This window comes from Anopheles merus, chromosome 2L, assembly GCF_017562075.2.
Source record: "Anopheles merus strain MAF chromosome 2L, AmerM5.1, whole genome shotgun sequence".
Taxonomy (NCBI): domain Eukaryota; kingdom Metazoa; phylum Arthropoda; class Insecta; order Diptera; family Culicidae; genus Anopheles; species Anopheles merus.
This window is the reverse complement of record NC_054083.1, coordinates 31,021,467-31,038,494: the sequence shown is the minus strand read 5'-3', so window position 1 is coordinate 31,038,494 and position 17,028 is coordinate 31,021,467. Positions and strand designations below refer to the sequence as shown.

Sequence of the window (17,028 nt, the reverse complement as noted above, 5' to 3'; positions counted from 1 at the left end):
TAAGTGTCAGTGGCATCGGGCTCAAAGGCGCACGCACAGAACGATCCCCAGAGAAAGTGCTGCGATGCGTCTAACGGAATCCTGTGCGTCTGGAATGAGTAACAGGCTTGATTTGAAACGCAAATGCGTTGGAGGCGGCAAGCGAGACAGTTCTCGCAATTTCCTCGAGGTCCTGTAGACTCGTAGGACCTACAGATAGGTTGGGAAGGGCGACTTTCTGATCTGACGGAAGCAAACGCAACGGAGAGATTTGATTGACGCAACGCATCATTTTAAATTCTGCAAGACATCTCAAGCATCGTCTCGCAAGAAGAGGGTTTTGATGGTTTTTATTAGAACTGATCTGATGCCTTTTTCCCAGCATTCATTCTGCCACAGCTGAAGATCTTTGTCAATGGAAAATATTTTCCAACTCTACACCTCGACGATGCTAAACTCCGTCATCAGGCAGGACATCTTGGCCTGCGACGTGATCTCGAAGAACGCCTTCCAGTCGCCCACGAAATCTGGCGGTATCTCAATGCCAAAGTCACCGACCGGTAGCATCGCAAACGATTCCGTGTGCTAGTGAGGCGGTACGGAAGGTGGCAGTGTTTAGTGCATACGTTTTCTGCCACATTTTCCACGACTTTCTACTTACCCCCTCCGGGAATGGGCAGCCCTTTTTCTCCATCATGCTGGTGATGACAAACCACGGTTCCGTGCTGACCTGCAGCAGCGGGCATAGGTCCAGCACCTTGCGGCCCAGCAGCGCATCGTTCCAGGTGCCCTGCTCCAGCCGCTTGGTGTACACGTTGATCTTGACACGTACAATAGTAGGGTTTTATCAGTGTCACATTATCTTCGGCAGTTTGCAATCACTAAACGCACAAAATACCTTACCTCGACGGGACTTTCTAGCGCACGGTTCAGGCGCACCATACCGTTCAGTACCATGCTGTCATTTTCGTCCGGTATGACCTGCAGCTCGGACAGATCGAGCATCAGCTCACTGTCCATCGCGTCCGGGCACGCTTTGAACGATTCGCCAAACTGTATGGCAAATTCACCCTGTTTGTTTGTGTGAGTAAGGATAAGAATTAGTTACTGCAGTGCTCAAACTACCTGTTCTAAAACGGTTCAAAACCTTTGCAAAGCTGAGCGCGAATAGTATCACGCCACTGCAAACTACTGGTGAGATGAGTCTATGCACGGTTGCTGCCATGTTGCGGCGTATGTGTATCTGCCGACTGATGGTTGAATATTTATAGATCTTTTGGAACTCGTTTTTGCTGGGAAGTACATGCACAATCAATGTGATTTACCCTGTTTGCACACTATCAGCCAGCCATCTGTAACAAGCTTTGACCATGTTTTGTCCGGTGGAAACATGGATAAGAGAGCATGTAGTAGGACTTGTTTCCGGCACGTGGAAGATGGATTATTCGGGATGGCTAACATGCAATAGGCTAGTGCAGCAATTAACGGAATAAAAATGTATTATTATGGATAAGACTTTACTGATAGTTTTGTAAAGCAGTTTGCTTCATAAATCCATAGAAAATTGCATTTAATTGTTCCACAGTCATCTAAATTAGTACTAGTTTTGACACTTTGGAGGTTGTAAATTTACATATTGGTCTGGATGACTTATCAAATATGGGCTGGTATCATTGTATATGTTCTTAGCTGGAACGAACGGCGCTCACAAGAAATTCTAGGGATGGCAACACATTTCTTGAGGCCGGTCTTACAACGCCACGGTAAATAACTGTAGCAACCATCTAGTACGCTAGGAAAATGAGTGTCGGGACGTACGCCGCCACTACTAACTAGTAGTGTGATTAGTAGTCACGATTTAATAATACCGGAAATGATCTTTTTGATTTTGAACATGGATTAATTCTGTACATTTTTGAGTGCCTTCATACAACTTGAGAATAATTCCTTTGTGTAGAGTTTCTATATTTTTTATGTATTCAAAAATGTTTGAAGTATGTCACGATTATGCTTCTAATTTTTTTTTTACTTGTGCCTCAAACTTTCGCGATATTCGTACAAAATTATATGAAAATCCACACAGTTTCAGGAGAAAATAGTTAGACAAACCAAATAAAATCGTGGAACATGCAATAATTTGTAGGAAATCCTGTAAAATCCATCCTGGAAAATGAATTTTACAAATACAACTCCGGTAAAATCAAATGCTCAATTTTCGATTATGCATACTGTCCTCCAAGTATAATATTAATGCGAACCGTGAAGAACCCGCGCATCTAGAACTTCCACGGAAGTCGAATTTCATGGTTTTTAGAGAAAAGATAGTAAATTTTCTTGTAGCTTTGTTAGAGGTAGGGTTTAGATCCACGCTAGAATAATTACCTGATGTGATTCTGACTGAAGATTACAATTTTGTACATTCTTGAACGATGTTTACAGTTCAATCGAACGATGATCAGTTCAATGATCAAACAACTGTCAAATTAAGTAGATCTTGTATATACGATTCCGCAATCAGGCAATAGACCTCAATAGCAATATCAACAATAAGGCTGAAACATTATGAATTTTGTACCAAATGAAGGGTGTTACGGACATTTGTTTTGTTATTCTTTGGTAGACTAACGCATTTGAACGCAAAGAGGGTCTAGTGGAACAAAACTAATTCATCTAAGGAGTTACGCAGCTGATGAATGAAAACGTACATCGTTCTGCCATTCCTGGAGAATGAAACCGTATAAGCTCTCCTAAAAAAAAAATTGTTTTACCAAATGCTACTATTTTTTTACAATCACTGACCGTACAAAAAATTACGACATTGCGTTTTACTTACTTACTTACTTATCCGGCGCTACAACCGCTTTGCGGTCTTGGCCTGCCTCAGGAATGTCCGAAACACATTGCGGTTTATTTAAAACAAAATTGAATTAAAATAAAGCAATACTCTTCGCTTAGGTATTTTTAAATTATAATTGCTTTTATTTTACCTCGCCTATTGAAACGCGACGTGCATTGAAAAGTTGCAAAAAATAAAACACCTAATTCAATTTCATGCCACGAAGCAATATTCGCACGAACCTGCCACAACCTTCCACCGATTTTTCGATTGTTGTTTCCGGGGTGGTAAGGTGGTAGGAAGAGAAGGGGCATCGGGAGGGAGGGGACTCAACCACCCAAACTATCGCACTGGCGCGCACACAACACGCATTCGTCAGCGAGCCATTTGAAACGTGAAAAATTACCCGCAGCAAGTATCGGCCATCAATCACTGGACCCTAACGGCCTGCGCAACAACTTCTAGCACCGACCGTCCCGACCTGCCCCCCGCCTCGTACAAGTGCCGCTAATTGCATTAGATCGCCACCATCGCCATCCCGCCTGTCGACAATGCCGGTCCGGCGCAACAATCATGCCCCGCGTGTAGCAAAAAGCCTCAATCAAACGGTCACCTGCGCGGGCAAATAAAATAAATAATACAAAGAAGCGAAACCCCCGCAGAACGGCCCCCACTGGCCGGGGTTGTGCGAAAGAAAACACGCCACAACCATCACCACCACCACCACCACCACCACTAGACGACGATGACGACCGTGCGACGAACGTTCGGGCGCGCGCGCGCGCTCTCGCGCGTGTGCCCTTTCCGAACGCGGTGCGGAATCGTCGGCGGAATGAAAAATTATCTCAAAATCGCACCATCGCACGTTTCCACGCGCCCGGCCGGGGGCGACGGTGGGAGCGGTGCTGCTGCCCCGGACCTGCCATAATTACGACAAAGTTGCCATGTACTTGTGTTGTTGTGGGCCGAGCCGCGGGTCGCGTTCTTTTGTCCGCCCGGAGCCGCCGCACTATCGCACGGCCGAAATATGGGCACGGGAGGGTTGGTGTTGTTTAGAGAGGGAGAGAGGAGGGGAGTGCGAGCGAAGAGTGGGAGCAGCAGCGGCGACGGGGTTTTCCCGTCACCCAGCACGACGAGCACGGGGGTTGGGGCTGGCCGCGCAAACGGTGCGCGGTTCCGAACACACGAGGCGCAACGCATCGCCGCTTCGCCGGTGGTCATTTGTGTGCGGATGAACGGGCGTGATCGTGCCGCCGTCTAGCTCCACTGGCCGTGGGAGAAGGGGGTAATAAGGGCGGGGACGCAAAAAAGCGCCACCCGTCTGTCACCATTAGTACACCCTCCCCCTCCCTGTACAGCGGCCTGTGAAGATGTACGACACAAATAAGCGTGTGCGCTTGTCAGCGGTGAAACAATGCGGGCGAGAGTGAGTGCGCTCGGCGGAGGTACAAACACGCGCACACACACTGCGTTTAGATGATCGTTTAACGGATGTTTCGGGGAGGGATGTTCGAGGGGGTGTGCAAATGGCATCGCTAGGAGGGGGAGCGGGTGATCTGAAGCTGAGCAAACATTGTACGGCGAAGCGAAACGGCGTGCGTTGATGGACGACTCTCGGCGCGGCACGACGGAAGCTGCGTGGAGGAACGTTCCCATCCCTTGTGGCTTGTGATTCGTGGTCACACAGATTGTGTGTGAGTCAAGCGCGGGCACGCTCGTGTTATCTGATGGTAAATTCAATTTAGTTTATGATATCGGGCTCCGGGGGTTTTGCTGCGAAGATACTCTATTGTGGGAGCTCCCATTTGTGCTTTTTTTTGCGTCGGATTAGTCATTTCTCAAGTGCAAATTAGATGGAAGTTTGGCTTCTTCTTTTGCGTAGTGACCTTCACACGGTCATACACGGACAGATGGAATATTCCTGAGCTTAATGTACCGAGCACAATCGAACAGTCAAAGTCTTTGCTACTGAAAGGACAATGCTGTTAAGTTTCGATCTCATTCGGCTTAAAGAATTCGATCTCATTACATTTATTAATTTCATTTTTGAACTATTGATTCTTTATGAAGACTTTATCGTTTTCTTAAATTAACAAATCAATTAAAACGTTTAAAAAGATGAATAAATAAAACGTTTAATTGATATCTTATTAAGTTTTTGGGAATGATACATTAAGTTTCTATTATATTATATTATATTTTTTATATTTGTTTACATTTTTTATTTATATTTTTAGAATTTTACTTTGTTCTTCATCTTCTTTTTCTGTTTTTTCTACTCTTTCTTCTTTTTTCATTTGTTTTGTTCTTCTTCTTTTTATCCTCCTGATTATCTACCAATTCTTATTTTTACTATTAATATTATTATTCTGCCATTACTACCACTATTTCTTTTAATATTACTACTTATTCTGCAGTTTAATAACACGTATCTCATCCACGAGCTTTATCTTTGTCATATCTTTGTCATATTCTTGTTTTCTTTTCATTTTTGAATGAATAAATTATAAATTATGAATAAATAAACTATTTGTTGCAAAATGAAACAATTACATAGTTGAAGGTGCAGTGTTAATTAATTTATAATCTAATTGCATTTTACAGGGGTTTCCAAGTCTGTTTCGAATGTAAACATTGTTATGTACCGCATGTAAAATGTTGTTCCCCATCGATCTGACATTTCATTTCCATCATAATAATTTTTAATTTCTACAGCATGATTTTCAACACTACTCAAGCTGGATTGAGTTTGACAGTGCTTTGTTATGTGTTGAAAATCGTGTGTTGAAACTGAAATTTCATTTTGAAACAAATAAACCAATTGACTGCTGTTGAAAAAAAAGCAGCTTGGATACGGTGAATAACAATGTTTACATTCGAAACTGACTTAGAAAACCCTGTAATGAAAAATAATGTTTACACTTGTCCTGTTCTATCCAATAAAAAGAAAAGGAAAAGCTATTAAGTCGAAGATTGCTCAACTAAACGATGCAAAACACGTCAAAAGCCCAAAAATAACCACGCACAATCTCTAGACACTAGTGACAAGTGAACAGAGGTAATTTAAAAATGTTCATATTGCATAGTTTTTTTCTTCCTCTCGCTATACTCTGCGCTGGTACACTCACTGTTCTAAATCTAGAAAAAAGTAATCGCACAAAAGGCGCCACCCGTAAGATAAATATTTAATTAAGACGATCCGATAGTCCATCAATCGACCGGACACCCGCACGTACAGTGATGCAACGCTAATGCACTTCCCTATCTCCTCACGTTAATCCAGTCCAACAACCTCTCACCGTCGTGGTGTTAATTCCTGCCGGAAAAATGTACCATTTTCCCTAAAAACCCAATTTTCCTACCGCTCGTTCCTAAGCGCTAATCCACCACCACGATTCCCACTAATCGAAGCGTACACGATCGACCACCCCAGCGGGAACGGGAGCGAGGTCGGGGAAGTGAAAAACTATTGCCCCACGAGCCGACCGTGAGAAGATGCTGCCGCATGTGTCCTGAGAAGGAGAGGGGGAGAGGAGGGGGAGAAGGAAGCAAAGTGGTGGCACGGGAGTGCAATCACATGCAAACACACACACACACATGGGGCGGCGAATGGCGGTTCCGCGTGGCGCGACACAAAGTGCTACAAAGTATGAGCCTCTCGGCGGCGTAACGACGGCGTACGGCGCAAACGGTCCGACACCGACACTTCGACTCCCCACCCCACCAGTGCACACCGCTCTGAAGCTCATTGCATTCCTTCCATTGCCGCTTCAACACCATCACCCCTTACCCTCCCTCCCTGTTTGCTAAATGCCTAATGATGCCTTAGCGAGCACGCGCGCACGCGCAACCACTAGTGCTGGCGAACGTTTTATTTCAATTTTTTTCTGTTGCTGTTGCTTTGACGAATCGTTCCCACGTTTTTGACCGAAACCACCACCAGCACCACCTTCCTCGTGCGGTTTTTTTAGGAAGAAGGGGAAAGGGGAGGTATGCCCTTTGTCGTCCCGCTCGAACACGGTTACCAACCGACCGGTAGTTCCGTCGCGCGCGCACAAGAGGCACCGCGGGTTGCTTCTTCCACCTTGGCTGCTGTTGTTTCACTACACGTGGTTGGGTTTTTTTTTTTGCTCGCACTGGCAAAGGGAGGCAGAAGGGAAAGGAAGGGCAAAACACTACCAATTCACCCGCAAGTGCCGTGCCGCACCTCATTCCGAGGGCGGGTTGGTTGGTTGGTGTGGCCACCCTCTCTGTCAAAGCTGAGATCGAAGCGTGAAACGATAATCTCCACCGACGGTCTGGACGGACCCGATGGTTTTCGAAAAACTCGTCCCAGGGTACGGTTTTTTGGGGAGGCCGAAGAGGCAGCAGGGGAACGTGAAGGGTGGGAAAGGGCACTGAGATTTACTGCACGGCTCGTGTGTCGACACATCGAGACTCGATTCCCGGGCGGTGTTGGTGGTGGTGGTTAAGCCAAGACAAGGCGGCTAGTGTTTTTGCGCCTTGCCTTTGCCACCCCGATCCTCCACTGCTTCACACTCACTCCCAATCCCCATGCTCCCCCAATGGTGTGTCGAGTGCACGTCGGACGTCAAACGCAATCGATGGGCGATACTTTCGACACATTTTGACGAACGACACGGGGGTGCACACTCTCTCGGCAACGACATGTGTGGTTGTGTGTTTGGACTTGGTGGTTTTGTTGTTGTTGCTTTTCCCATTTCCCCCATTAGAATGAAACACGGTGGCATACAGTTGCGGGTGCCGATAAACCACAACAGCCTGGTGGGGAGTTTTTTTTTTGTTCGGAAAGCCTTTAATGGAGAGGGCAAATCAGGGCAGTAATGTTTACAATATATTGGAGGTATGGCAATTCCCTTCGTTCGATGAGATCCGCCGATGATGCTCGGAGGAAAAGGTGTTGATACTGGCTATGATTAACCTTGACCATATCGTACAATGTGTTTGTGTGCACGTGTGCAATAGAAAAAGCGATTATGTGACGACTTACATGGAAGGTAATGTCAAGGTCAGAACATTACCATTAAGGAGCTTACAGTGTGGTGTAGAAAACTTTTTCGTTGAGGAGGTTCAAACTTAATGAGCAAATCTTATTGATTATAATATCTTTTTTTTTACAAAGATCTTTATGAATTGATCGCTCAGCGATCTCTTTAGACGAAGAATCGATGTTTTTCAAATAAAACAACAGGTGTACAACACTGTGGTAGCAAGATCATTCTCTCATTTGCAGTTAATTTCAAAACTGAATGATTTGTAAGGCTAGATAAGGGACAGACATGAGGTCCTAAGTGATCACATTAACGTATACCCTGCAGAAGATTCCAGTGGGGAGTTTGATTGAGGTATTTGCAATATCGTGGTAAATATTTGCTTGTGTGGGGACGATTCTTGCGATCTTGTGGTTCTTAGGGCTACTTAGTTTGCCTACTGGTTGATCAGCCCCTAAGGGTGTTTGAGTTCATCGCTCTCAAGAATTCCAATGAAGATCTTCTCTTTGAGTTGAATTAGAAAAAAAGATCTTTACCACATATTTTGAAGACATCTCGACTATTAAGTGTGGTGTACAGTAGTCTCTCTCTATATCTCTCCAATTTTCAGTCTCTTCAATCTGATTGCTCCAAAACTGCTGCTAGACGACAGCACTTAAAAGTAGAACGGAACAGATCCACACTTTTACTTCTGGCATTTCAAAAAAAGTTTAGGGCACGGCTAACTCCTACGATCGTAATATCTCAAAGTGAGGCTGTATTTCATATCAAACATTTAAAGCTACAGTGTAGGAACTATGGTTCTGATTATGATTGTCATAATGTGCCTTGTTTGCTGAGGACTATCAATGAACTCTTTCCTACTGTAAAACAGAGCTCTACCAATGTATCCTTGACGCACTGATCTGTAGTATGACCCTTGAACTATACCCAGAGCTCTGGTAAGATCTAGGCCAATGCTTCAGTTCTGTTCTTCCTTCTGTGCTAAAACGGAGAACTCAATCTGATCATGATTTTTTTTAGAATTGAGAAGAATTTTAAGAAAAATTTGTATTCCAAAGCATGGCTAGAGTAAATCTTAGCTCTCATAGATTGTCGCCGACAGAAATGAACAAGGTCTAAAAATAGAAATGAACTAATTAGGATTAAGACTAGAACTAGGATGAATTCGGAAGTAGGATGAACTATAGCATAGGATTAGATAGGAAGGCCACGCCCACTTTATAGATTAGGACAGCTTGTGCGGTTAGTAGTTTAAGTAGTGTTAGTAATTAGGATGCGCGCGTAAAGTGCGTGGGCATAGAAGCCACATTAAAATAAGGGTGGGGGTATTCATGATAAGGACATAGGGCATAAGGAAACTAGGATTAGGAAAATTAGGATTAGGCATCGCTAGAGTAAGATAGCGGCGTAGAACGGCTACGCTGATATGAATGAATAAAGTAAGTTCCGTTCTTCCCTAAGAACAGTGTAGCGTTACTTACTCCGCTTGCATACGGGGTTGCGATTCCGTCACTGCAGACCTTCTACTGGGATTATTGCCCGGTTAAGGATATGGTGGCTCCAGAGAGGAAGTAAACCTACACAGGAACTCAGAGTAGAGGATCCAGGAAGGACGATTCACTCGAAAACCCGGTCGGGGTACAGCCAGGAAGGACGATTTCCCTCGAAAGCCCAAGCCAGGGCAGGCCAGGAAGGACGATTCCCTCGAAAACCCGGACGGGGTACAGCCAGGAAGGACGATTCCCCCGAAAGCCCAAGCCAGGGCAGGCCAGGACGGAAGGATTGTCCCCGCGAAAGCCCAAGCCAGGGCAGGCCAGGACGGACGGACTGTCCCCACGAAAGCCCAAGCCAGGGCAGGCCAGGACGGACGGACTGTCCCCACGAAAGCCCAAGCCAGGGCAGGCCAGGACGGACGGACTGTCCCCGCGAAAGCCCAAGCCAGGGCAGGCCAGGACGGACGGACTGTCCCCGCGAAAGCCCAAGCCAGGGCAGGCCAGGACGGACGGACTGTCCCCACGAAAGCCCAAGCCAGGGCAGGCCAGGACGGACGGACTGTCCCCACGAAAGCCCAAGCCAGGGCAGGCCAGGACGGACGGACTGTCCCCGCGAAAGCCCAAGCCAGGGCAGGCCAGGACGGACGGACTGTCCCCGCGAAAGCCCAAGCCAGGGCAGGCCAGGAGGGACGGACTGTCCCCGCGAAAGCCCAAGCCAGGGCAGGTCAGGACGGACTGTCCCCACGAAAGCCCAAGCCAGGGCAGGCCAGGACGGACGGACTGTCCCCGCGAAAGCCCAAGCCAGGGCAGGCCAGGACGTACGGACTGTCCCCACGAAAGCCCAAGCCAGGGCAGGCCAGGACGGAGGGGACGAAATCTCTCGCTTAAAAGCTCGGACCGAGCTCTAGGACGCTAGGAGAAGCAGTGAAAGGGAAAGTGCTAGTGGCGTGCGAGCAGAGGAGGAAATTGGTGAAAAGTTTCACGGAGCAGTGTGTGTCCATCGATTTGGACAGAACCAGGAACCGGTGAGCAGCGAAGTGACGGAGAGTGATTAAAACAAAAACTGAAGCCGCAGTGTAGCAGTGAAGCAGTGCAGCAGCTCGGACCGAGCTAGGACGATAAAAGAAGCAGCAGCAGAAGTGTGTAAAAGTGCAGTGAATAAAGAAACGCTTTGTATCGAAGATACGGAAAGTGCTAGTGGCGTGCGAGCAGAGGAGGAAATTGGTGAAAAGTTTCACGGAGCAGTGTGTGTCCATCGATTTGGACAGAACCAGGAACCGGTAAGCAGCGAAGTGACGGAGAGTGATTAAAACAAAAACTGAAGCCGCAGTGTAGCAGTGAAGCAGTGCAGCAGCTCGGACCGAGCTAGGACGATAAAAGAAGCAGCAGCAGAAGTGTGTAAAAGTGCAGTGAATAAAGAAACGCTTTGTATCGAAGATACGGAAAGTGCTAGTGGCGTGCGAGCAGAGGAGGAAAATTGGTGAAAAGTTTGACGGAGCAGTGTGTGTCCATCGATTTGGACAGAACCAGGAACCAGTGTAGCAGCGAAGCAGTGACGGAGAGTGATTAAAAAAAAAAAAAAAAAAAAAAAAAAAAAAAAAAAAAAAAAAAAAAAAAAAAAAAAAAAAAAAAAAAAACGCAGTGTAGCAGTGAAGCAGTGCAGCAGTGCAGCAGTGAGCAGTGTAGCAGTGTAGCAGCGAAGCAGTGACGGAGAGTGATTAAAAAAAAAAAAAAAAAAAAAAAAAAAACTGAAGCCGCGTTGTAGCAGTGAAGCAGTGCAGCAGTAAGCAGTGTAGCAGTGTAGCAGCGAAGCAGTGACGGAGAGTGATTAAAAAAAAAAAAAAAAAAAAAAAAAAAAAAAAAAAAAAAAAAAAAAAAAAAGTGAAGCAGTGAACAGCAAGGCGAGACAGCATGCCTCAACAGCAGTCGCAGCCGCAGCCGCAGCCCCAGCCGCCGCTGCCCCCGCAGCTGCCACAACAGCAGCCGCAGCAACAGCCGCAACAACAGCAGCAGGCGCAACAACAGCAACATATACAACTGCAGCAGCAGCAAAGGATGCAGCTGCAGCAGTCACAACAACAGCAACAGCAGAGCGACGAGATGCAGACCAGCAAAACGGCGAAAAAGGTTGTGAGTACTACAAACGTTTTAACTAGATCTAAGTCTACTAAGGGGTCCGACGTAGACCCGTCAGAATTATATAATGTTATTGCGGAACTTAAAAGGGAGAACGAAGAATTAGTGCGGGTTAAAAGGGAGAAAGAAGAACTAGAGAAAAAACGGGCGTACGAAGGGAAGAAGTTGAACGGTTAAAAAAAGAAAACGCGGAATTATTGCGTCAAGCCCAAGAGATGGAAGATTTCAGCTTAGGTGAAGAGGAGGAGGAAAATGTCACAACAAATCCTATCGCAAATATACCGAAAGCCGAACCGAGCCCGGATTTAATGGAGTTTATCAGGAGCATGGTGCAAGTTTTAAAGGAACGAACCGCAAGTCCTCCTAGGCCCCAGACAATGGACTTGCCAGAATTTGATGGCAACTTCAGAACCTGGACGCGATTTAAAACTGTGTTTGATAAATTTAAACGCGAGGAAGATTTTTCAGCCTTAGAAATTCTAAGAGCCTTACAGAAAAGTTTGAAAGGGGAGGCAGCTGAAAGTGTCAGCGGAATGCTTTTCGATGAAGCTAACATAGAAGCCATCATGGAGCGCCTTGAAAATGAATATGGCAACCCAAATATAATTTACCAAACGCTCGTTAAAGACCTCATGAGCATAGATAACCCAAACATGGATAACCCTAAAACTTTTCTTACCTTTATGCATGCAATCGACAATATGATAGGAAGTATGACCACGTTGGGTCGAGCAGATTATTTGCAAGATACTATGCTCATAGAAAACTTAGTGGGAAAACTACCGGTCGAACTAATGCGAAAATGGTATCAATACACTTTAAGTGAAAAAAGGGTTAGAACTTTAGGCGACCTTGCGGCATGGCTCAGACCCCAGGAGCAATTGGCAATCTTATTAAAGGCGAAGGGAGCAAAGGAAGCAGACCAACCGTCTTGCTCATATGCACAGCCCCAACAACGCGTAATTCAAGAGCCTGTCCAAAGGCAAAGAGCAAAATGTTTCATTTGTGGCCTTGGTCATAAATTAATTGATTGTCGTAGATTTCAATACATGCATGTTAATGAGCGTTGGAATGTCATAAAGCAAGGTAGAATATGTGCAAATTGCTGTAACCAAACAAATCATGAATCGCGAACTTGCTACCTTCCACCACAGTGCAGAGAAAATAATTGCCACAAAAAACATCATACTCTTCTTCATAATTTTCGACCAAATACGCATACCGTTGAAAGATTAAATGTCCATAATCACAAACAATGTCTATTTCAAATATTGCCCATAACACTTAAACATAACGCGAAACAATTGAATACATTTGCATTCATCGATACGGGTTCATCGGCTAGCTTGATTCTCAAGCAAACGAAGGAAGCGTTAAAGGCCACGGGTCCTAAGCTACCTTTATCATTGTCGTGGACAAACGGGGTACGTCAAGAGGAGCCCGAAAGTGAAGTGATAAGTGTTAAAATTAAAAATGTCGAAGGAAAATTCCTAGATCTAAACGGGTTACGAACAGTGCAAGAAATGCGTCTGCCAGCTCAATCAGTCAACGCAGAACAAATTAAAACACGATACAAACATCTCGAAGATATAACGTTAGCGAGTTTTGAAAATGGTAGGCCAACAGTATTACTTGGGCTACCTCACGCACATTTGATATATGCACGACAAAGTCGCGCAGGCAAACCAGGAGAACCGATAGCTAATGAGACAATTTGGGGTGGGTGCTATTTGGTGAAAACAATGAAATTCAAACACAATACACAGAAAAAAACATGGCTGAAAAACATGAGCTCTTTACCGTCATAGAGAACAACGAGCAAAAAATGTCCTTGCATAAACTTATGAGAGACTATTTCTCAACAGAAGAATTTGGGGTCAAACCGGGATCGGATAAATTGATCTCAAAATCAGAAGAAAGAGCTAATACGCTTATGAAAAGTACAATGAAAAGGTAAATCTTGGTTACGAAATAGGTTTGCTTTGGAAGGATGATAAAGTTGTTTTACCAGAAAGCTATGAACAAGCCTTGAGACGCTTACAAGGTCTTGAACGAAAATTAGAAAAGGATAATGCGCTGAAGGAATGGTATCATGCAGAAATTGCATCATATTGTGAAAAGGGTTATGCTGAAGTTGTGAAGGATAATCATCATCAATTGCTCGGTAACAAAATAAATTATATTCCCCATTTCGCAGTGATAAATTATAATAAGCCCAAACCAAAACCAAGATTAGTTTTCGATGCTGCCGCGAAAAACGCAGGAATTTCATTAAATTCGCAGTTACTAACAGGTCCCGATGCAGTTGCATCTCTTTTCGGAATTCTTGTTCGTTTTCGCGAAGGAAGTGTAGGGGTTTCAGGGGACATAAAAGAAATGTTCCACCAGGTTAAAATAAGACAGCAAGATCAATCCGCACAGCTTTTCTTGTATAGAGAAAGTCCTACTAGTATTCCAAAAACATTAAAAATGAATGTAATGATATTTGGAGCTACCTGCTCACCAGCGTGCGCTCAATACGTAAAAAATGAAAATGCTAAGCAATTTATAAATATTCACCCCGAAGCTGTCACAGCAATTATTCAAAATCACTACGTCGATGATTACCTTGACAGTTTTGATACAGAAGAAGCAGCTCTAGAAAGAGTAAGCGAAGTAATTACCATTCACGACGAAGCAAACTTTTTTATTAGAAATTTTATATCAAATTCAAAGGGCTTATTAAATAACTTGGCAGCAGAGCGTGTAAGTGAAAGCAGTTTATTAAAAATCACTGAAAAGGATCAAACTTACCCAAAAATATTAGGCCAATGGTGGGATACAGAAGGCGATTGTTTCAATATATACTTAAATTTCTTAATATGGCCAACAAATTTACAACAAAGCGTGAAGTTTTGTCAGTAATAATGAAAATATACGATCCATTAGGATTATTAGCAAACCACCTTATAGAAGCCAATTAATAATGCAGGAAATGTGGAGATTAGGGCATAATTGGGATGACAAGCTTCCAATTGTTATAATTAATCAATGGAACGCTTGGGTTAAGAGCATGAAAATAGTTGAAAAAATCAATATTAAAAGATGTTATTCCCAAACAAATCACAGCATAACTCGGCGGGAAATTCACGTTTTTGTCGATGCGTCCGACAAAGCTTTTGCAGCCATCGTTTATATGAGAACAATTAGTTCAAATGGCATTGAAGTCTCTCCTATAGCAGCGAAATCTCGCGTTGCGCCGATAAAGCCTTTATCAATTCCCTGTTTGGAGCTGCAAGGTGCAGTTCTCGGAGTAAGATTAGCCGATACAATTTTAAAAGAGCTCAGGGTACACATTAACGACACGTTCTACTGGACTGATTCTAAAACAGTAATGGCATGGATAGCTGCTGCAGAACCAAAAGGTACACACAATTCGTAGCTGCAAGAGTAGGAGAAATATTAAGTAAAACTTCAGCCGCACAATGGAACTGGGTTTGTTCAAAAGATAATCCGGCCGATGAAGCCACCAAACAATCATCGCGGCAATCCATTTGGTTAACAGGACCGAAGTTTTTGCAAGATCAGGAAATTCCAAAACTCGATCTCGAGTCAGAAACTGTAGAAGAAATGCAATCGATTTACCTTAACGCAATTAGCACAACGGAAAAAATAGACTGGGAAGTCATAAATGTCAATTGGTGCTCCAGCTGGAAAAGATTGATGAAAGCATTGGCAATAGGGCTAACATATTTAAAACGACTTAAATCAAAAAATAAAGAAAGTCCAAAAATAATAGATAAGCCCATTTTAGACATGGCTGAAAATCTATTAATTAGGAAAGCACAATGGGAAGGATTTGAAGAGGAGGTAACAGCCCTTAGCATGAAATTGCCAATATCGAAAAATAGCAACATAAAAAATCTCTGCCCTATCATAGATGAAAACAACATTATGAGAGCAAATGGAAGGCTAGATAAAGTCGAAATTTTAAGTTCAGATACAAAATATCCAATTTTATTACCTAAATCTCACTATATAACCATGCTCATCGTACGATTTTACCATGAAAAATATCAACATAAAAAAACCGAAACAGTAATTGCCGCCATACGCCAGAGATTCTGGGTAGTCGATCTTAGAGCCGTATTGAAAAGGGTATCAGCTATCTGCCAAAAATGTAAAAATGATAAGGCCAAGCCACAAGCGCCTCAAATGGCAGCGTTGCCACTTTGTAGAACAGCCGCATATTTTAAACCATTCACGCATACAGGAGTGGATTATTTTGGGCCACTTACTGTTACGATTGGTCGACGATCTGAAAAAAGATGGGGAGCATTGTTTACATGCCTAACAACCCGAGCTGTACATTTAGAGCTTGCCAACGATCTTAGTTCTAACACATTTATAATGATTCTAAAAATATGCAGCATCGAAGGGGAAAAATTGCCCATATATATTGCGACAATGGTACTAATTTTGTTGGTGCTTGTAGAGAAATGGCACAAATTCAGCAAAGGTGTGCAACGGAAGGAATTTACTGGCATTTTAATCCACCGGCAGCACCACATTTTGGAGGGGCTTGGGAAAGAATGGTGCAAGAGGTAAAAAGTCTTCTCCCGTTAACAAAAGATTCCTTGCCCGAAGTAGCGTTGAGATCTTTGTTGATAGAGATAGAATTTATCATTAACAATAGACCGCTAACGCACATCCCTATTGAACACGAGGATGATGAACCTCTAACACCAAGCCACTTCCTAATTGGTTATTCCGGAGAGGCCGCACCTTCTCTTTTAGACATTGTTGAAGCCGAGGCATCGAGGTCTATTTGGAAAAAATCCAGACTAGCGGCTCAAAATTATTGGTTGAGATGGGTGAAGGAATACCTACCTCAATTGATATCGCGCGGGAAATGGTTAAATAAAGCAGAACCACTAAAAATAGGAGATATTGTGACATTTCCGAACGAACAGGTTAGCGGTAGGTGGATAAAGGGAAGAGTAGTAGATGTTGATACGGCAAAGGATGGGCAAGTGAGAGCGGTAGTAATGCGTGTAGGAACCACGATGGTAAAAAGACCTGCCGCAAAAGTTGCTAAGCTAGACGTACGTAACGAAAAAGAAGAAAAGTAAGTTCAGTCGGCTCCTTTTTTGTTGTAACCCTCTACGAGCGCTTACGGGGGGGAGGATGTCGCCGACAGAAATGAACAAGGTCTAAAAATAGAAATGAACTAATTAGGATTAAGACTAGAACTAGGATGAATTCGGAAGTAGGATGAACTATAGCATAGGATTAGATAGGAAGGCCACGCCCACTTTATAGATTAGGACAGCTTGTGCGGTTAGTAGTTTAAGTAGTGTTAGTAATTAGGATGCGCGCGTAAAGTGCGTGGGCATAGAAGCCACATTAAAATAAGGGTGGGGGTATTCATGATAAGGACATAGGGCATAAGGAAACTAGGATTAGGAAAATTAGGATTAGGCATCGCTAGAGTAAGATAGCGGCGTAGAACGGCTACGCTGATATGAATGAATAAAGTAAGTTCCGTTCTTCCCTAAGAACAGTGTAGCGTTACTTACTCCGCTTGCAT

General features: G+C 44.0%; 1 protein-coding gene across 1 annotated transcript; it reads right to left on the bottom strand.

Moving 5' to 3' along the window:
- Positions 1-270: 270 nt before the first annotated feature.
- Positions 271-1,229, bottom strand: LOC121593224. Its single transcript, XM_041915423.1, has 4 exons — positions 1,127-1,229; positions 883-1,050; positions 641-799; positions 271-564 (listed from the first exon to the last, which is right to left on the bottom strand). Exons 1-4 carry the CDS (start codon positions 1,202-1,204, stop codon positions 415-417), a joined length of 555 nt encoding a protein of 184 aa, XP_041771357.1. The 5' UTR covers positions 1,205-1,229; the 3' UTR covers positions 271-414.
- Positions 1,230-17,028: the final 15,799 nt, after the last annotated feature.